The sequence below is a fragment of the Psammomys obesus genome, unplaced genomic scaffold (genome assembly GCF_907164565.1).
Source record: "Psammomys obesus unplaced genomic scaffold, mPsaObe1.curated_primary_1811, whole genome shotgun sequence".
Lineage (NCBI taxonomy): Eukaryota > Metazoa > Chordata > Mammalia > Rodentia > Muridae > Psammomys > Psammomys obesus.
In genome coordinates this window covers 869,420-886,746 of record NW_026596088.1, presented here as the reverse complement: position 1 = coordinate 886,746, position 17,327 = coordinate 869,420, and the positions used below count along the sequence as shown (strand labels likewise).

The following is a 17,327-nucleotide window of genomic DNA, read 5'->3' as shown; positions in this document are numbered from 1 at the left end:
AGAAGAAGAAGAAGAAGAAGAAGAAGAAGAAGAAGAAGAAGAAGAAGAAGAAGAAGAAGAAACAAAATTAGCATTCCAAAAATGGAACATGCCCCGGGCTTCATCTTTCCCCCATCTTTTATCACCCACATTCTTCCTTTGTGGTTTGGCAACCTCATTTTAGGGTTGTTACCCGAGAACCTTCTATCTGCTCTTTTTGTTTGGTTTTTTCTTTTTTTTTTTTTGTTTTTGTTGTTGTTTTGTTTTTTGTTTGTTTTTGTTTTTTGATGATAATATAATTACAACAATTCTCTCCTCCCTTCTCCGCATCCAAACCCCCATGCACCCCTCCCCCTCTGTCGGGCCTTGAAGAGTCTTCCGGCCCGGTGTGAGAGCTGTTGTCTAGCTGGAGTGGGTAGCTTCGCCGCCCTGCTGTCTGTTCTCGGCTGATGTGAAAATGCAAGTAGGCACAGGAAACGTATCTATAACGCATCTAGACTTCCTCTCTGCACGAGGTTTCACAACCCCGGCGGCAGGAGCACGCCCCTCCCTCCGCCCCCACCCAGTGTCACCAGCCTGGTGGCCCTGAGAAAGTCCCACCGAGGGGGCCCCCCCATGCACGGGGAGGCATCACCATTTCCCTCTTGCGCCCTGTTCAGGTCGCCAGAAAATCTCAAGCGCTCTCTGAGACTGAGGCTGGACCCGCAGGTCCCTCCTTGGCGCAGATGAGTGTCTGGGTCACCGGCCCCAGACTGTTGCTGTTTGGACTCCAGCTGTTTGGTAGGAAATCCGGGACGGGAGAAACCAGGAGGCTTGGTAGAGCCGAGGAAAATGAGGAGCCACTGTGAAGGGCGGGTAGCATAGGTGCTGTGGGACCCGGGAGTCCCGGAGACAGAAGCCGGACTCACACACAGCTCAAGTGTGACAGCGAGGGAGGGAGAGAGGGTGGGAGGCGGAGTGGGCCTTCAAGGGCTTAGGAGGATGGTTGGTGGGTCCCAGGGATGGGAGGAGAGAGAACGCTGGGTCGGGTCACCACCCCACCTCCACCGGCTTAGCTCCTCCTGCAGTTTTAGGCGACGTCTTTTCCCTTTGGAGGCCTCCCCTCCCTTCACCTGAACGGAGGGTACTCGCATCTCCCGGCAGCACCGCATACAGGCGGCTAAGCCTGACTGCCAGGGAAGCTCGGCCAGGAAAGGACAGTTTCAAGTCTGCAGATGACACTTTGGCTGTGTGTGTGTGTGTGTGTGTGTGTGTGTGTGTGTGTGTGTGTGTGTGTGTGTGTGTGTTGAATTATGGTGGGTAGAGGTGGATATAGTCGGGGGGGGGGCCTTGAGGTAGGTCACCTGCTGGGCTCAAGGTATGGGGATTCCTTGAGGCTGGGTCATTGGGGCTCTGTGTTCTGGGCTTCAAGACCCCCCCCCCCCAGAGAAGAGCAGGGTGCGGAGCAGCCACGGGGCCTCAAGGCACCCTCTTTGGCCCCTGCCTGGGAACTTGGTCATTCTCTGCCTGGGGCCCCTTCTCTGGCTCCTCTCTCCTGGGCCTCCGCCTTCCTACCCTTCTTTCTTTGACCAATGGTCGAAGGGGAAGTTGGGTCCTCAGGGTCTGGGAGGCGTTGCCTGTGCCCCGGGAAACAGACTGTGTCTCCCATTCCCCATTCCCAGTCCGAGCCCTGCAGGGAGAGGCCCGGCCCGGTCTCTGCTTGGGTGTGGGCAGTCCCGGAGCCCGAGGGGGTTTGGAGGACCAGGTCCCTTGGGCAGCGCGTGGTATGTGGGGGTCCAAAGGGAAGCAGCTGACCGGGTTTGCTCCCCTCAGCCAAGGCCTGGAGCTACAACCTGGACACGCGGCATGCGCAGAGCTTCTTGGCACACGCTGGAAGACATTTTGGGTACCAGGTCTTGCAGGTCGGAGATGGGTGAGCCGCCACTCTTTCCATTCCCTTCCACCGGCAGAGTCTGCAGTGCCCCAGGGACACATCTGCCCAGGGACAGGGAGCCCTGGAGTTGGGGTGGGGCTTGTCAGGTCTCGGGAGCTGGCCCCCGAAGACCCTCTTCTCTCTGCTTCCTGATTGAGAGCCTAGCTGAGCACGTAGAGGCAAGCTTGGGCGTTTGTTGGTGGTGATGCTGTTTGAATGCCAGGTCTGTGTGCATTTGACAAGCTCTCCACCGAGCTGCGCCCAGGCTTCGTTTCCTTGTTTGCTTTGATAGTTTTGGGTCTCTGCAGGCTGCTTCCATACCTGCGGTGGCCGAGTGTAACTCTGAGCCTCTGACCCTTCTACCTCGGGGGTGCTGGGATCACAGGCAGGGTGCCCCCAGACCTGCTTTCTTCTTAGTTTTATTTTGAGACGGTCTTATTAAATTCCTGTAGCCAGCTGGGGGCTGACTGTCCTCCTGCCTCTCTTGGTCTCTGAGTGGCAGAGGTGACAGGCCTGTGTCTTCACACCTAGGCACAGACAGACGGCTTTTGAACTGATGACTAAGTGAATGAAGTCATCCTAAGGGGCCCATCAGACCGTTCTTTGGGCCTCGAATTTTCTAGACTGCAAATGGCAAGAAGCTTTAACGTTCTAGAGTTATGTTACTTGGCTATTGGGGAGGAGCGGATTCCGAGCAGCTCCCCTGAAGAGTGAGAGCTTCATTGGCTTGTCGGCAGGTTCTTAACGTGATTACTGCTGTTGTTGGGGTGTGCGCATACAAGAATACCAGGGTGGTAGTCAGGACAACCTGCTGGAGTCAGTTCTCCGCTTCTACCATGTGTGTCCTAGAGAGCAAATCAGGCTCGGGTTGTCAAGGTCGTTAGGCACCTTTGCTCCAGCTCCTACGCTGGAGCTCGACGGCCAGCCCTGCATCACTTTGAAGTGCTTGTTAAGACGCACAGCGATGGTGCACACCTTTTATTGCAGCGCTCAGGAGGCAGAGGCAGGTGGATCTCCAGCCTGGCCTACGGAGCTAGTTCTAGGACAGCCAGGGCTACACAGTGGAATTCTGCCTGGGGCAGGGGGAGGAGGGTGGGAAAAAAAGGAAAGGAAGAAAGGGAGGGAGGAAGGGAGAAAAGGAGAAAAGGAGGGAGGGAGGAAGAAAGGAAGGGAAGAAGGGAGGAAGGGAGGGAGGGAGGGAGGGAGGGAGGAAGGAAGGAAGGAAGGAAGGAAGGAAGGAAGGAAGAATGAGTAGGAAACAAGAAGAGAGGGCCTGGGAGGGCAGAGGCCTGGGCAACTTCTTCTCTCAGGTGGGATTTTTCATCAGGGTCGTCGTGGGAGCTCCAGGGGAGGGGAACAGCACAGGGAGCCTCCACCACTGCCTTCCAAGCAGTGGTTCCTGCCAACCGGTCAGCCTGCACGGTGAGTAAGGGGGAAGGAGCTGCGAGGTGGGGGCCTAGGAACATGGAGGCTAAGCCTAGCGCAGCTGATCACCCGGGTTCCTCCACAATGTCTCTCTGTCCTTACAGGTTCCAACTTTACCTCCAAGTACTTGGGAATGACCCTGGTGACAGATGCCGCCAAGGGAAGCCTTTTGGTAAGAATCTTGTAGGATGACATCGGAGTCCATAGAACTGAACCCTAGGAAAGAGATGGTGAAAAGGGGTGGGAGGAGAAGCCAGATTACAGACCTGTAATGCCAGCACAGTTACAAACTATACAGTTACAAACAAGCTCAGGCTATATAATGAGACCCTGTCCCAGGAAGGGAAAAAAATAGATAAAAGATCTGACAAAATGTTAGGAGCATCAGAGATTTGACCCCACTGATTCTTACTGAGAACTGAGTAGGAGCAGGTTCCTCCTTTTCTCTCATAGTCTGGACTGGCCTTAAACTCACTACATAGCTGAGGTTGACCTTGAGATACTAATACCTTGCCTCTGACTAACCTATACAACTACATCAGGCTGCTTACATTTCTTTCTAATGTTCTAATAGTTGCATTTTTTCCAAGATAGGGTTTCTCTGTGTAGTCCTGGCTGTCCTGAGACTTGCTCTGTAGACCAGGCTGGCCTCAAACTCAGAGATCTGCCTGCCCCTGCCTCCCGAGTGCTGGGATTAAAGGCGTGTACCACCACTTCCTAACTCTTTCTTGTTTTGTTTTGTTTTAATGGTACTGGGTCTTGTTATTTAACCCAGGCTATCCTGGAACTTGCCATGCTCTTGCTTCAGCCTCCCCAGTGTGGAATTATAGGCATGATTCCATGGGGGTAAGGCTGTAATAAGATACGAAGACATACGAAGGACAAAATCCCTGTCTATAAATCGCAGCCTGACAGGACAGAGCAGACATAAACGCAAAGAGTTCTGCTGTCTATTCTGGAAGAGAGGTTTCGATTGGGTGACTGCGGGGTGTGTGGTTGGGAGGGGCAATAAATGTGGGGCAAGGCCCAGCTGTACATGGACCACGTGGTGAACTGAGGGCGAGGTGTCATCCCACAGACGGTGAGCGCTGCCACTGGGCATGTGGAGTTCCTCAGAGGCAGAAACGCTTTGCTTTGCTCGGAAAACCCTTTGGAAGTGAGGGAGGGGACAGGGTTCTGAAGGCTCTTAGTCTCTGCTGCTAATGCCTGAAAGATGTTAGCATAACACGGGGGAGCCTGAACTTTCCCCTTTGCTTCCTTCAGGCCTGTGATCCCGGGCTGTCTCGGACGTGTGATCAGAACACCTACCTCAGCGGCCTGTGCTACCTCTTTCCCCATAGTCTGGGGGGACAGATGATACAAAGTCGTCCTGCTTATCAGGGTGAGGGACTGCAGACCCAGGTGGGGAAAATTCCCTCCAGAAGCTGGCTCCCGCAGGAGCCAGCACAGCAGGCTGACCGTCGTCAGTCAGGCCTGTTGGCGTATGGTCTCTACAGAATGCCTGAAGGGCAACGTGGACCTAGTGTTTCTGTTCGACGGTTCGATGAGCCTGCAGAAAAAGGACTTTGACAAAATCCTGGAATTCATGAAGGACGTGATGAGGAAACTCAGCAACACTTCCTACCAGGTACACCCGCACAGAAGGACCCTTAGCGGCAGGCCCAAGATGCTCACCTGAACCGGCTTGAGCCGTTAGGCGTGCTGTGAGGTCTCCAGAACGTGTGCTCACACCTCAACGCCGTTGAGTTTATGCCGCTGGCAGCATCAGGAGCCGGGAGTCCAGAGCGGCCCAGTTCTCTGCGGCTGTTTCTGTGCTTGCCTCCATCTTCCCTCTCGGCTTTCTCCCCCCCACTTCTTTAGATTTCAGGGCCTGTAGAAGAAAACTCCTAAATTTGCATGATAAAGTTCCAAGTGGGCACTTTAACTTCTTCCTTCCGCAAAGCCCCAGTTCTAAAGAGACTCTGGCTGTCCCAGCCTCTGTTGGGTGACGGTCTCTGGCCAGCTTAGGGGGTTTTCTTCACAGACATGGCTCCTGGGAGCCATCCCTACTGGTGAGTTAGGTGGGCCCACGGACCAGGAGCCCAGCACACACGTCTAGGTAAGAAAGCAGAGGTTTCTTTAGCCTTGTTTCTACACCTGCTTATGTTTGTCTTAATCTTTCCGAAGGATGATTTAAGGCATGGGGTGTGAAGCTGGGTTACGTGGGCCTGGGGCTGGGATGTTATCAGTGGCTGTGCTTGCCCGGCAACCTCAAGGCCCCGGTTCCACGGGGACAAGCGGGAGGGGGAGGGGGCAAGCAGAGACCGGAGAAGACCAGTGAGAAAGGACCTGTAACCCCCCCCCCCCCCGCCCGTACCATTTCTTTCTTTCTTTCCTAGTTCGCCGCTGTTCAGTTCTCCTTAACGTACAGGACGGAGTTCACCTTCTCAGACTATGTGAAACAGAAGAAAAACCCTGATGCGCTGCTAGACAACGTGGAGCACATGCGCAATCTGACCAATACCTTTGGTGCCATCAACTACGTAGCGTGAGTTCCCTTCCGAGCAGGGACGCGTCCGCGCCTGCGCATTCGTTCCGAGCGAGCTAGCTCCTCCAGGGGTGGAAGGCAGGAAGTCGATGGGCAGGTGCAGAGCGGGGGACGCTTATTGTATGAATTCAGGTGGAGGGCAGCCCCCCCCCCCCCTTAATTGCAGCCTGGGGAGGCTTCTGAAGGAGGATTTCAGGTTTTAAAGGTTTGAGGCCAGTCTGGGCTATATAATAAGACCTTGTTCTAAACAAATAAACAAAAACAAAGCGGGGGATTGGAATGATGGCTTAGCAGTTAAAAGGACCAGATTTGGGATCCAAATACCCACGTAACAAGCCAAGAATCCGGTGCACTCTTGTAACCCCATTTTAGAAGGAGACAGAGATAGGACAGCTGCTGGGGATTGCTGATTTCTAGTGCACGCGCGTGCATACACACACACACACACACACACACACACACACACACACATCTTTAGGAAAACCCCCTAAAACTTCCTTGAGCCGGGCATAAGAGGGCCTCCCTATAATCTTGGCTACTCCGGAGACTGAAGCAGGAAGATCCCGTGAGCCCAGGAGTTCAGTATGAGCCCCGACAACATAGCGAGACCCCCATCTCCAAAAACTAAACCAAGCAAGTGAGTCAGGCCTCTGCTGACGTTTTTCTGCGTTAAACCAGAGAAGAGATACTGCTGGTGAGCGGTATCTCTTGCATATTCCTCTTTGTTTGATTCTATATCCTTTCAAGATTTAAAAGAAAAGAGCAAGCCATTCTTAGCTGGGCGATGGAGGGCAGACTGGCCTTTGCCAGTGGAGGGCTGTTTGTCAGGTTCTACGTACTAGTGATATGCAGGCGAATGATATCTCTGCCCTCCTGGAGCTCACCATTTCAGTGAAAGAAACGTAATAAACACGACAAACAGGCGAGTTTTATAACAGAGCAGATGCGCGCACAGACAGAAACATAAAGCAATATTTGCACAGGAAGGCCAGAGAGGTTTTGCAGAGAGCAGCGGTTTGAGGCAGGGTTTCTATCAGATAGCCCTAGGCTGGCTTCAGACTCACTGTGCAGGCAAGGCTGGCTTTGAACTCCTGATCTTCCTGCCTCAATCTCCCAAGTGCTGGGATTTTAGGCATGTACCTCTACACCCAGCTAGAGAAAGGTCCTGCTGATAAAACTCCTAGATGTGAGGACACAGGCACAGAGGAGGCTTTCCACCGCAATCACAAACATTTTAGACCATGAACCTATAAAGAGAAAGGCTGCCAGATGGGAGCCTGAGGCCCTGTAGTGCCCGACAGGCTTGCTACCAACAAGCTCCCAGCCTTGGCTTAGTCTTTCGAAGCTTCAGTCTACGATCATCCAGGTTCTACTGCTCTGGGCTGTTGGGGCACATCACGGCAGAAGGGTATGGCCGAGAGAATCTACTCATTTAATGACTCAGAAGTCAAGGAGAGAGGAAGGGGAAAGAGGCAGGGTCCCTCTATCTTCTTCAGGGACTTCAAGGTCTCTCACTGATTTTCTGTTCCTGAAAGGCCCACCAGCCGCCAATGGTGCCGCTCAGGAGGCTGAGCCAGGGAGGACGCTTATGAGCCAACCTCAGCTAATCTGGAATGTTCCACAAGAGCAAGATTGGCAGTGGTGCATGCCGCTAACGTCAGCACTCGGGAGGCAGAGGCAGAGGCAGAGGAGGCAGGATTGCTACAAGTTCCAGGACAGCCCGAATACACAGGGCGTTTAGATCAGCCTGAGCTACACAGGGAGTTAGGCAGCTTGGCCTACATAGTGCAACCCTGCCTTGCTTTTGTAGAGGACTGAGTTTAGTTCCCAACATCCACACTGGGCAGCCTGTCACTCCAGCTCCAGGAGGTCTGACGCTTTAGCTGGCCTCTGCAGGCACCCGTACTCATGTGCGCACACTCCCACAAAGACACACATAATTAAGCTATCAACGAAACAAACAAACAAAAACCCCCAAATCTTGGCGAAAGAGAAGGGAACCAAGCCATCTTTGTGGCTGGGGAAACTAAGGGAGAGAGGGCACGGTGGAAGAGGGGCTCAGAGGCATGGCGGTGGGAGTTCAGATGAGCGAGGACTGAGAGTCTGTAGTGAGGTCTTGTCTTCCCCAGAGTAAGCTGTAAGAAGCTCTGAGCAGAGGAGCCATGGTCTAATTTATGTTTATTTGTGTTTCGCTTTGCTTGTTTGTTTGTTTTTGATCTGTAGTCTCATTTTTTTCAGCCCAGGCTGCCTCCTAACTCACAATCCTCCTGCCTCAGCCTTCCAAGTCCTGGGATCAACGGCATAGCCCACGGCACCCAAATCTGATTTCGGTTCTTAAAGAGATTCTTCTTGGGTTAGGTGGTACATGTCAGCGCTCTGTAGGTGGAGGCAGGTAGATCTCTCGGGAGTTCGAGGCCGGTCTAGTGTACATAATATGATCCAGACCCCAGCCAGGGCTACATGGTGAGGTGAGACCCTGTTTTGAAAATAGATAAATAAACAAACAAGGAAAAGGATTCTTCTGCTGTAGCAGAGCTGAAGGCAGCTGGGCAGGATAGGGGAGGAAGAAGCTGCTGCTGAATTGCTTCCCCAGGGAAAAGTGAATGTCTCTGGCCACAGGGTCCTTTTCCCTATGGAATTTCATATAGTCAGACACCTATAGCTGACTAAATTGTGGTTGTCGTGTGATCAGGATGGAGGGTAGGTGAAACCCTGAGTTCCCATGGCTCCCCCATTGCTACCTGTGGGCCCGGGAACACGCCTCTGGGCTACCCAGAGTAGAGTGAAGCCCACCAGTCCGGGGGGAGACGGTGGTGAACGGGTGAGGTAGGGGGCGAGGAGAATGCCTGAAGGGTTGGAACACCTGCGGGGTAGACTGGAGAAAGGCTTTTGTGTGATTGGCTGGGCAATGATTCGGTGAGCGGTGGGAGAGGGGAGGCCTTGGGAGGAACCTCACGTTCCCCTTCCTGGACATAGGAAACAGGTGTTCAAAGAAGAGACTGGGGCCAGGCCAGATGCTACCAAGGTGCTCGTCATCATTACAGACGGGGATGCCACTGACAGTGGAAACATTGACGCAGCCCAAGGCATTATCCGCTACATCATCGGGGTACGGTTCCCGGGCTCGCGTGGTCTCCCGTCTTCTTCTGAGTCCCAAGCTTCCTCCTCCCTGTGCCGAGGTCTTCTGACTGAGAAAAAGCTGGTCAAAGAGAGTTTTGGGTTGCTCCAGCTCTTCCCTCTCCCCTCTCACAGGTTGGGATGCGTTTTAGGAGCACAAATAGCCAGAAGACCCTCCATATATTTGCCTCAAAGCCCACGGAGGAATTTGTCAAGATTCTGGACACCTTCGAGAAGCTGAAGGATCTATTTGATGATCTGCAGAAGAAGATTTACGCGATTGAGGGCGAGTCCCGGGCCCGGGAGGGTGGGGAGGAGGGGCTAGGCACATGGCTCCGCCCACCTTCCCTGACCTTAGGCACCACGTGTCACCTAGGACGGGCTAGTCCTAGGACAGACAGGACTACATAGAGAGACCCCCGAGAAAACAAGAGACAATACCAGTTACTCTTGGACGTAAAACTCGGCTGCTGTGTCGGTCCCTTGTGGCCTCTCTAATGAAGTACCAAAGGCTAGTTATTTTATAATAACCTTGTCTTAGTTATTTTTCTGTGGCGGTGACACAACGCTATGGCCAAGGCAGCTTACAGACGAATGCTTTATTTGGCCTTTGGTTCCAGAGTTAGAGTCCACTGCGTCCCTTAGCTGTAGGACTCTTCTGAAAAAAATACATACCATTTTATTTAATCTTTGAGAACTTTATACATATATAATTTATTTTATTTTATTTTATGGTCTGTTGTGTTATGTTATATTATATTTTATTTTATTTTACTTTAGCTCTGCCTGTCCCATAACTCACTCTGTAGACCAGGCTGGCCTCAAACTCACAGAGACCTGCCTGCCTCTGCCCCACCTCCCAGTAATGGGACTAAAGGTGTTCCTAACACTCCCCCTCACTCTCACCCTCTAGCTCCTCCCAGACTACCCCCCACCATGCCTCCTCCCAATTTCTAGCTCCCATTAAAAAACAACAAAAACAAAAACAAACAAAAAAAACCCAAAAGAACCAACAACAACGAATACACTGAGTCCAGTCAGTGCTGCCTGTACATGAATGGGTGTGGGGCCACCTGCTGGAGTCAGACCCCCGAAAAACAATCACCCAGTAACACTCAGCATATGCACCTTACCTTGTCCCAAGGTCAAGGTGCGCCTCTTGCGTGCTGTTTGCACATACGTCTCCCTTCTTAGTGTTCCTTGGGTCTGCTTCGTTCCTCAGGCACAAGCAAGCAGGACCAGACGTCCTTTAACATGGAGCTCTCCTCCAGCGGGATCAGTGCAGACCTCAGCAAGGTGCACAGCCATGAGCTGAGGGGTGCTTGGGGATCCAGTGGGCTCAGCTGGCTGGGGTGACACTCACCCTGCTCCTCTCCTTCCCTGAGCAGGGCCATGCAGTTGTGGGAGCAGTGGGGGCCGGGGACTGGACTGGGGGCTTTCTGGACCTGGATGAAGGCCTGCAGGATGCCGCATTTGTTGGGAATGAAAACGTGACCTCAGATGTGAAAGGAAGCTATTTGGGTGAGTACTTTGCTTTTCTACTGGTTTTTTCTTTTCTTTTCTTTTCTTTTCTTTTTTCTTTCTTTCTTTTTACCTTCCTTCCTTCCTTCCTTCCTTCCTTCCTTCCTTCCTTCCTTCCTTCCTTTCTTTCTTTCTTTCTTTCTTTCTTTCTTTCTTTCTTTCTTTCTTTCCTTTTCTTTTTTTTTTTTTTTTCTGGTTGGAGAGACCAGAGAGTAGCTCAGACTGCTTTCAAAATAATAGTAATAGTGGAATTTCTCCCTCTCCCTCTCAGCAGAGGGAAGTTTGAGACAGGGTCTTTCCTAGTCCTGGCTGGCCAGGGACTCACCGCAAGCCTTTTATCTTAGCTTTCTGAATGCTCGATTACAGGTGTGAGCATTTGAGACAAGCTGTTATGTTCTCCAGCCCGTGCTTGTATGAGCATGCCATGGGGGAGAGTTTGTTCTCCTTCCTACCATGTGTGTTTCTAACTCAGAGCCTCTGCCTTGGTGGCAATAACCTTAACCTGCTGAGCCGTCTCACCAGCCCGGTGTTGTTTCATTTCAAGGCGTGATGATGGCATGAGCCTGTAATCTCAGCACAGATGGAGGCTGGGGCAGGGGGATTGTTAGTTCAGAGGCTGTTGTGGCCTAAATGGAGAGACTGTGTCTTGAAAGGAAGGTGGGGGTTGGGAGAATCGGGAAGAGAACTCAAGAGTTTAACAGTGTTTGTTTCTCATGCTAAGGACCAGAGTTCAGTTCCCAGCAGCCACACTGGACAGCTCACAACCACCTGGAATTCCAGCTCCAGAGACTCTGATAGGCTCTCCTGGCCCCCAAGAACATGCACACGTGTGTGTGTGCACACACACACAAAGTAAATTAAAAAAAATAATAAATCAGCCGGGCTGGGTTGGCACACTCCTTTAATCCCAGCACTCTGGAGGCAGAGGCAGGTGGATCTCATGAGTTCAAAACCTGCCTGGTCTAAAGAGAGAGTTCCAGGACAGCCAAGGCTACACAGAGAAATCCCGTCTTAAAAAAAACCAAAACCAAAACCAAACGAACAAAAGTCATGCTAGACACAAAGGAAAAGCAATGTGTCTGCCTGGCCACGGTTGCCAGTGTTCTCTCTGTGCGCTGCTCCAGCAGCTGGCTCGCCTGAGCTGCTCCTCCTACGATGCTGCCCTGATGCTGTGGTTCACCAACCAGTCCTCCCTTCGCGCCTCCTGCTGACCTTAGCTGACAGGGCTCACCAGTGAGACGCTAGCTAATGCACTTGTGTTTGTGGTTTTATCTGATTCTCAGAACCACTTCCATGCAGCTGGTGCTGTTCCTTTTTTTTTTTTTTTTTTTTTAAGAGTATAAATATGCTGAGAGGCACGGAATGATTGTCTCCAGGTCATTCCCCTAGGAAGTCACAGCGCTGGGATTTCAGCTGAGTCTCTGACCCCCAAGGCGTGTGCTTCGGGGGTACAGGAACTGAACGATCTCTTCGCCTTCCTTTCCTGTGCCTCTCTTGCTTTCCGTTGTTCTGCAAAAAGAATCAGATAGAATCTTAAACCATATTTACTTTTGGGGTCAGGGGGAGAGGTGGGGCGGGTGACAAAATTTCCCACCTGGAACTCACTGTGTAGACCAGGCTGGCCTCTGCTTCCCAAGTGCTGGGGTAAAGTGCCTGGCACCATATTTTACTTTTATTAATTGATGGTGGCAACACCCAGAGCAGCAGCCGGGGGACATATGCCTTCTTCTTCCTGCCGAACCTTATCAAGGTCGTGATCTTGGGCACAGCCTGCTTGACCTTGTAGTCCATGGTGCACAGATGCTTTTCGTCCTTTCCACAGCGGTCAGGGGAGCTGGGTGATAGTTCGAGAGCCAGGCTTGCTTCTCCCAGCTGCTCAGCTGCTCAGCTGCCTCCAGAGCCCCAGTAGCCTGGGCCCCCAGGAAGTGGGTGACAGGGGGATCATCTCTGGGTGGCTGTGGGTGCTGTAGAGCATTGCTTGCATAACTTTCAAAGCCTTGGATTTGGTTTCACTTTTGGTGTCGTCTTGGTGAAAAGAGTTTTGTTTTTGAGAGAGAATTATATGTTTTTATTGTTTATGCATGCATACATATATGTGTGGTTTATGTCTGCACTTATTCCTGTGTGCCACATACATGCAGTGCCCTTGAAAACCAGAAGAGGGAGTCAGATACCCTGCAACTGTGAGCCACCATAATTACTGGGATTCGAACCTGGGTCCTCTGGAAAACAAAACAAACAAACAAACAAACAACAACAACAACAACAACAAAAAACCAGCCAGTGTTCTTAATAGCTTGGGCGAGTTCTTTGGCCCTAAAAGGGGTTTTGAAGTAACATGTTTAACGTGGAAGTTTCTCAAGTGCCCTGCCCTTCCCTGTCCTGTGGAGTGAGTGGCCAGGGCTCGTGTGGGACTTTCGGGTCCCCTGGCCCGAGAGTGTTAAGAGTACAGCCGAGCACTGGCGCGTCCGCTGTGTCGTTTTCAATATGCACATCACCGTTGCCGGGTTCCTCTGTGCCACCCCAGCTGTCCTGGAACTCACCCCAAAGTCAGACTTCTCCCTCTTCCCGCTGCTTCTGCCTCTCAAGTGCTGGGGTTAAAGGCGTGCACCACCACGCCCAGCATTTTGTCCTCTTCTTCTGAGCATATTGTACAAATTACTTATCTCGCTGCTAAAACGAAGTATCTGAAAAGGCTGCAAAGGGGAGGATGGGCTTAATTTTGCCTCACAGTTAAACCTTGTGGGAAGGGTTTGGAGAAACAGCTCAGTGGTTTAGAATGTTGGCTGCTTTTGTAGAGGACTGGGGTTTGATTCCACCAATTTCAAAGGATCTGAAACCTTTCTGTGGTCTCCTTGGTTGCTAAGTATGCGCATGGGACACATACATATGTGCAGGCAAAACACTCACATACAGAAATAAAACAACGTATGCTCCAGCAGACGGTCTGCGTCCGAAGGCCCATGGCTGGCTCCTCCCTGGGGGAACTGGTTGCTCGCAGTTGAGAAGGCCTGGGGTGGGAAGGCTGTCCAGTGCACACTGCTGCCTGTCAGGCCAAAGATCTTCTGGCTGTTTCCATGTCTCTTTGTTCAGAGCTCAGGGTCCTGGGTTCTCCTTCTCTCAGGAGCCTTTGCACTTCTAAACCCTTACCTGGGTTTTATCAGGTTACACTGTGGCCTGGCTGCCCTCCCGTAGCTCCAAGCCGCTCCTGGCTGCAGGGGCCCCACGATACCAGCATGTGGGACAAGTGCTGCTCTTCCAAGCACCAGAGGCCGGAGGACACTGGAACCAGACCCAGAAGATTGAGGGGACTCAGGTGAGAGCGACCAGAAGGGCATCGGCCAGCGGGCCGGCGCAGCAGGAATGATGATTGCCAGGCCCTGCAAGCACTGTGCTTGTGGGATGAGTCACGTGAGGTGCTGAGAGCAGGCCCTGGGGTACAGTGTCATTTCCCTGCTCTCTGTCTTAAGACACTGTCCCTCCAAGCTTCCAACCTGTCTTAATCCATCTGAGCTCAGGGGTGGAGCCGAGACTCCATCCTGAGGTGGGGGAAGGTGGACCTGGGGCAGCTGAGGGGCGGGCGGGAGGGGACCCACACCTCCCGCTGCCCCTGCCACCCCTTCCTCAGATGCCGCCCCTTCCTATCCTCACAGATTGGGTCTTACTTTGGTGGGGAGCTCTGCAGCGTTGACTTGGATCAAGATGGCGAGGCAGAGCTGTTGCTGATCGGGGCACCCCTATTCTATGGGGAGAGGAGAGGAGGCCAAGTGCTCGTTTACCAGAGAAGACAGGTGAGAACCAGGACTGCGAGGGAGGCAGAGCTGGGGCTGATGTGTGGAGTCCTCCTGCTCGGGTCTGGGTCATCCCAAACGGCTTCTCCCTCGCTACACCAACGAAACCGTTCCAACAACAACAGACAGTAGCTGAGAGTTGTTGTGGTATGCTGAACAGGCCTGATGGACGTGGGCTCATTTCATTGTCTGATCGTCTAAACACCTTCAATCTTTAGATTACAAGTCCCAGCTCATGGCTGGGGAGGCTCCATCATTTTTCAGAGCCACAGGGTCACGCAGACAGAAACAAACTGAGCTATACTGAGTGCAGGCCAGCCTGATGGCGGCATTCTGCTGCTCTGAAGGTCGCACTGTTTTTTTGTGTGTGCTTTTCAATGTATTTACCACAATGCCACATTCTGGGAAAGTCTGCCATGGTTAAGAGTTTAGCGTATGCTGGGAGCAGTGGCTCACGCCTGTAATCCCAGCACTCAGGGAGGCAGAGGCAGGTGGACCTCTGTGAGTTCAAGGCCAGCCTGGGCTACAGAAGTGAGTTCCAGGACAGCCAAGGCTACACAGAGAAACCCTGTCTTGAAAAACAAAAAACAAAAACAAACAACAACAAAAAAATGAGGTTAACCTATGATCCATCTCCTCTCCAGTCGCTGTTTGAAATGGTCTCCGAGCTGCGGGGTGACTCTGGCTACCCCCTGGGGCGGTTTGGGGCTGCCATAACCGCCTTGACAGACATCAACGGGGACGAGCTGGCCGACGTGGCGGTGGGAGCCCCTCTGGAGGAACAGGGGGCCGTGTATATCTTCAACGGGCAGCCTGGCGGGCTCAGTCTCCAGCCAAGCCAGGTAACATACCCTGCCTGCCCACTAATCCTACATCCCCTGCAGCCTGAAGCCTCCAGGTTTCAGGTCTGAGTCTGACCTCCTTTCCTCACCTGGCCTCGTCCGGCTTAGCATCCATTTCTCTCTTGCTCCCAGCGAATACGAGGCACCCAGGTGTCCCCAGGAATTCAGTGGTTTGGACGCTCCATCCATGGGGTGAAGGACCTTGGAGGGGACAGGCTGGCAGACGTGGTTGTGGGAGCTGAGGGCCAGGTCATTGTGCTAAGGTGAGATGGGTTTCCTGAGCCGTCGCAGCTCTCTTCCTTCAAGAAGCCGCTGGGACACTGTACTCCAACTCTGGGGACCAGCCCGCCTCCCTGGGTTCCCTGTCTCGCCCCTGGCTCAGAAGCCGCTCTGCAGAGGCAGAGATGGGATTTGCAACCAAAAATCTGCTGGTTTGGGTTCCTGGGACCCACATTTCCTGCATTGTTAGTGACGTGGTACAGGGGATAGATATTATTACATATTATGCCTTTAAAAATTCTGCTCGTGTGTGCGTGGGCACGCGTGTGTGTGTGTGTGTGTGTGTTTACTGTCATGCACATGCCACAACGCATGTTGAGAGCACAACTCTTGGGAGTCAGTTCTCTCCTTCCATCTTGTGAGCCCCAGGGATCAGACTCAAGTTAGTTGTTAGGCTTGGAGACAAGCTCCTTTCCTCTCTGAGCCAAATGGCTGGCCCCTTTTGGGGATGGAACCTCTCACTGCCCTCCACCCTCAGCCCAGCACAGGCTAGCCTAGAGCTCAGCTTGGATGTCCAGGCTGGCTTTGAGGCCAAAGCCTTTCTGTATCTGCCTCAGTTTGCCAGGATTGTAGGGACGCACCACCTCGCCCAGCACCTGGTGTGTCTTGAGCACTGGCTCAGACACTGGGCCCCGGGTGTGTGAGGATGCCTATAGTGAAAACTTAATGGGCAGTTAGACCGCTGAGTGCTACAAGGAGGTGAGCAGGCTCCCGTGAGACAGTAGCAGGGACGGCCTAGTGCAGATTGGCGCCTCTCTGAGGGGCCAGTGCTAGGGCTGAGAGCTGAAAGAGGAGAACGTGTCAGGCCAGTGGAAGCCCGGGTTAAGAGCTTTGTAGAAAGCCCAGCATGCGCCAAGGCCGATGGAAGACTGACAGGAAAGAGGGAAATGTGGCTGGAATGTGGTTGTCCCAGGGGCACTGTGGTAGGAAACAAGACGGCTGAGACAGGCACTACATCATTGGTAATAAAGAGCTTGGACTTTATTCTGAATATCGTATGGCACTGTCTGGCCTACTTGGTGATTTCCAGGTCAGCTAGTAACTACACAGTAAGACCTCGTCTAGCTCCAGCTATCTGTCTGTCTGTCTGTCTGTCTGTCTATCTATCTCATTCACGTGGCAATGTGCACATGTCTCTAAGTTCATTCCCCAGTACCACAAGACCTAGCAATGCCCCCTCCCCCCACTGTATCGTGTGCATACCTGGTCTCTCTCCCCTCTTAGCGTCTCACTAGCGCAGGCTGTGGTCTTCTGTCTCCCGCTTAACAATCCTGGGATGGTAGCTGGGCAGTACCGTACCACTCTGATTCCTCTTGTTCTGCTCACTCTCTCTTTAAAAAAAAAAAAAAAAATTATTATTTATTTTTATTTGCTTAATGTGTGCTGGCGGTATGCAGGTAGAGGGTGTCAAGGACAGCTGATGGGAGCCCGCCTTCTCTTTCCACCATGTTTTCAAGACTGAACCCGGGTGGTCAGGCTTGGTTAACAAGTGCCTTGGCCTGCTGAGCCACATCCCGGCGCCCCTTTTGAAAGAATAGGTTTATTGGGCTGTTTGAGGTGACACACCCCTTTAATCCTAGCCCTTGAGACTTCGTGAGTGCAAGTTCAGCCTGGCCTACAGAGCAGGTTCCAGGCCAGCCAAGGATATATAATGAAACCTTGTCTCAAAACCAAAAAATTTTGTTTGTTTTTTGTATTGTGTGTGTGTGTGCGCCTGTGTGTGTGTGCTCATACTCACACACGTGTGTGTGCCATGGTACAAATGTGGAAGTCAGAGGACAGTTTGTAGGAGTCTGTTCTCTCCTTCTACCACGTGTGTGCTAGGGACCAAACTCGGGTCATCAGGCTTGGTGGTACCCCTCTCCCTACTGAGCTGTCCTGTGGGCTCTGAGTTCTCTTTTTCCAAAGGTCGATTCTTTATGGAAACCCCAATT

General features: G+C 52.4%; 1 protein-coding gene and 1 long non-coding RNA gene across 2 annotated transcripts in view; one reads left to right on the top strand and one right to left on the bottom strand.

The window, feature by feature from the left end:
* The first annotated feature begins 121 nt into the window (after positions 1-121).
* Itgal (integrin subunit alpha L) overlaps positions 122-17,327 on the top strand; it is a 36,395-nt gene continuing 19,189 nt past the window's right edge. The window contains exons 1-15 of the mRNA XM_055627351.1: positions 122-759; positions 1,792-1,891; positions 3,219-3,313; positions 3,421-3,488; positions 4,580-4,697; positions 4,813-4,943; positions 5,695-5,843; positions 8,820-8,952; positions 9,096-9,246; positions 10,183-10,256; positions 10,349-10,481; positions 13,646-13,797; positions 14,135-14,272; positions 14,917-15,114; positions 15,247-15,377. Coding sequence (XP_055483326.1) covers positions 705-759; positions 1,792-1,891; positions 3,219-3,313; positions 3,421-3,488; positions 4,580-4,697; positions 4,813-4,943; positions 5,695-5,843; positions 8,820-8,952; positions 9,096-9,246; positions 10,183-10,256; positions 10,349-10,481; positions 13,646-13,797; positions 14,135-14,272; positions 14,917-15,114; positions 15,247-15,377 — 1,826 coding nt within the window. The 5' untranslated portion in view covers positions 122-704. The remainder of the gene's footprint in view (positions 760-1,791; positions 1,892-3,218; positions 3,314-3,420; positions 3,489-4,579; positions 4,698-4,812; positions 4,944-5,694; positions 5,844-8,819; positions 8,953-9,095; positions 9,247-10,182; positions 10,257-10,348; positions 10,482-13,645; positions 13,798-14,134; positions 14,273-14,916; positions 15,115-15,246; positions 15,378-17,327) is intronic.
* Positions 2,888-5,764, bottom strand: LOC129691297 (uncharacterized). The gene is made up of 4 exons (XR_008722448.1): positions 5,673-5,764; positions 4,991-5,186; positions 3,434-3,532; positions 2,888-3,306 (listed from the first exon to the last, which is right to left on the bottom strand). It is a non-coding gene; the product is annotated as an uncharacterized LOC129691297 (long non-coding RNA).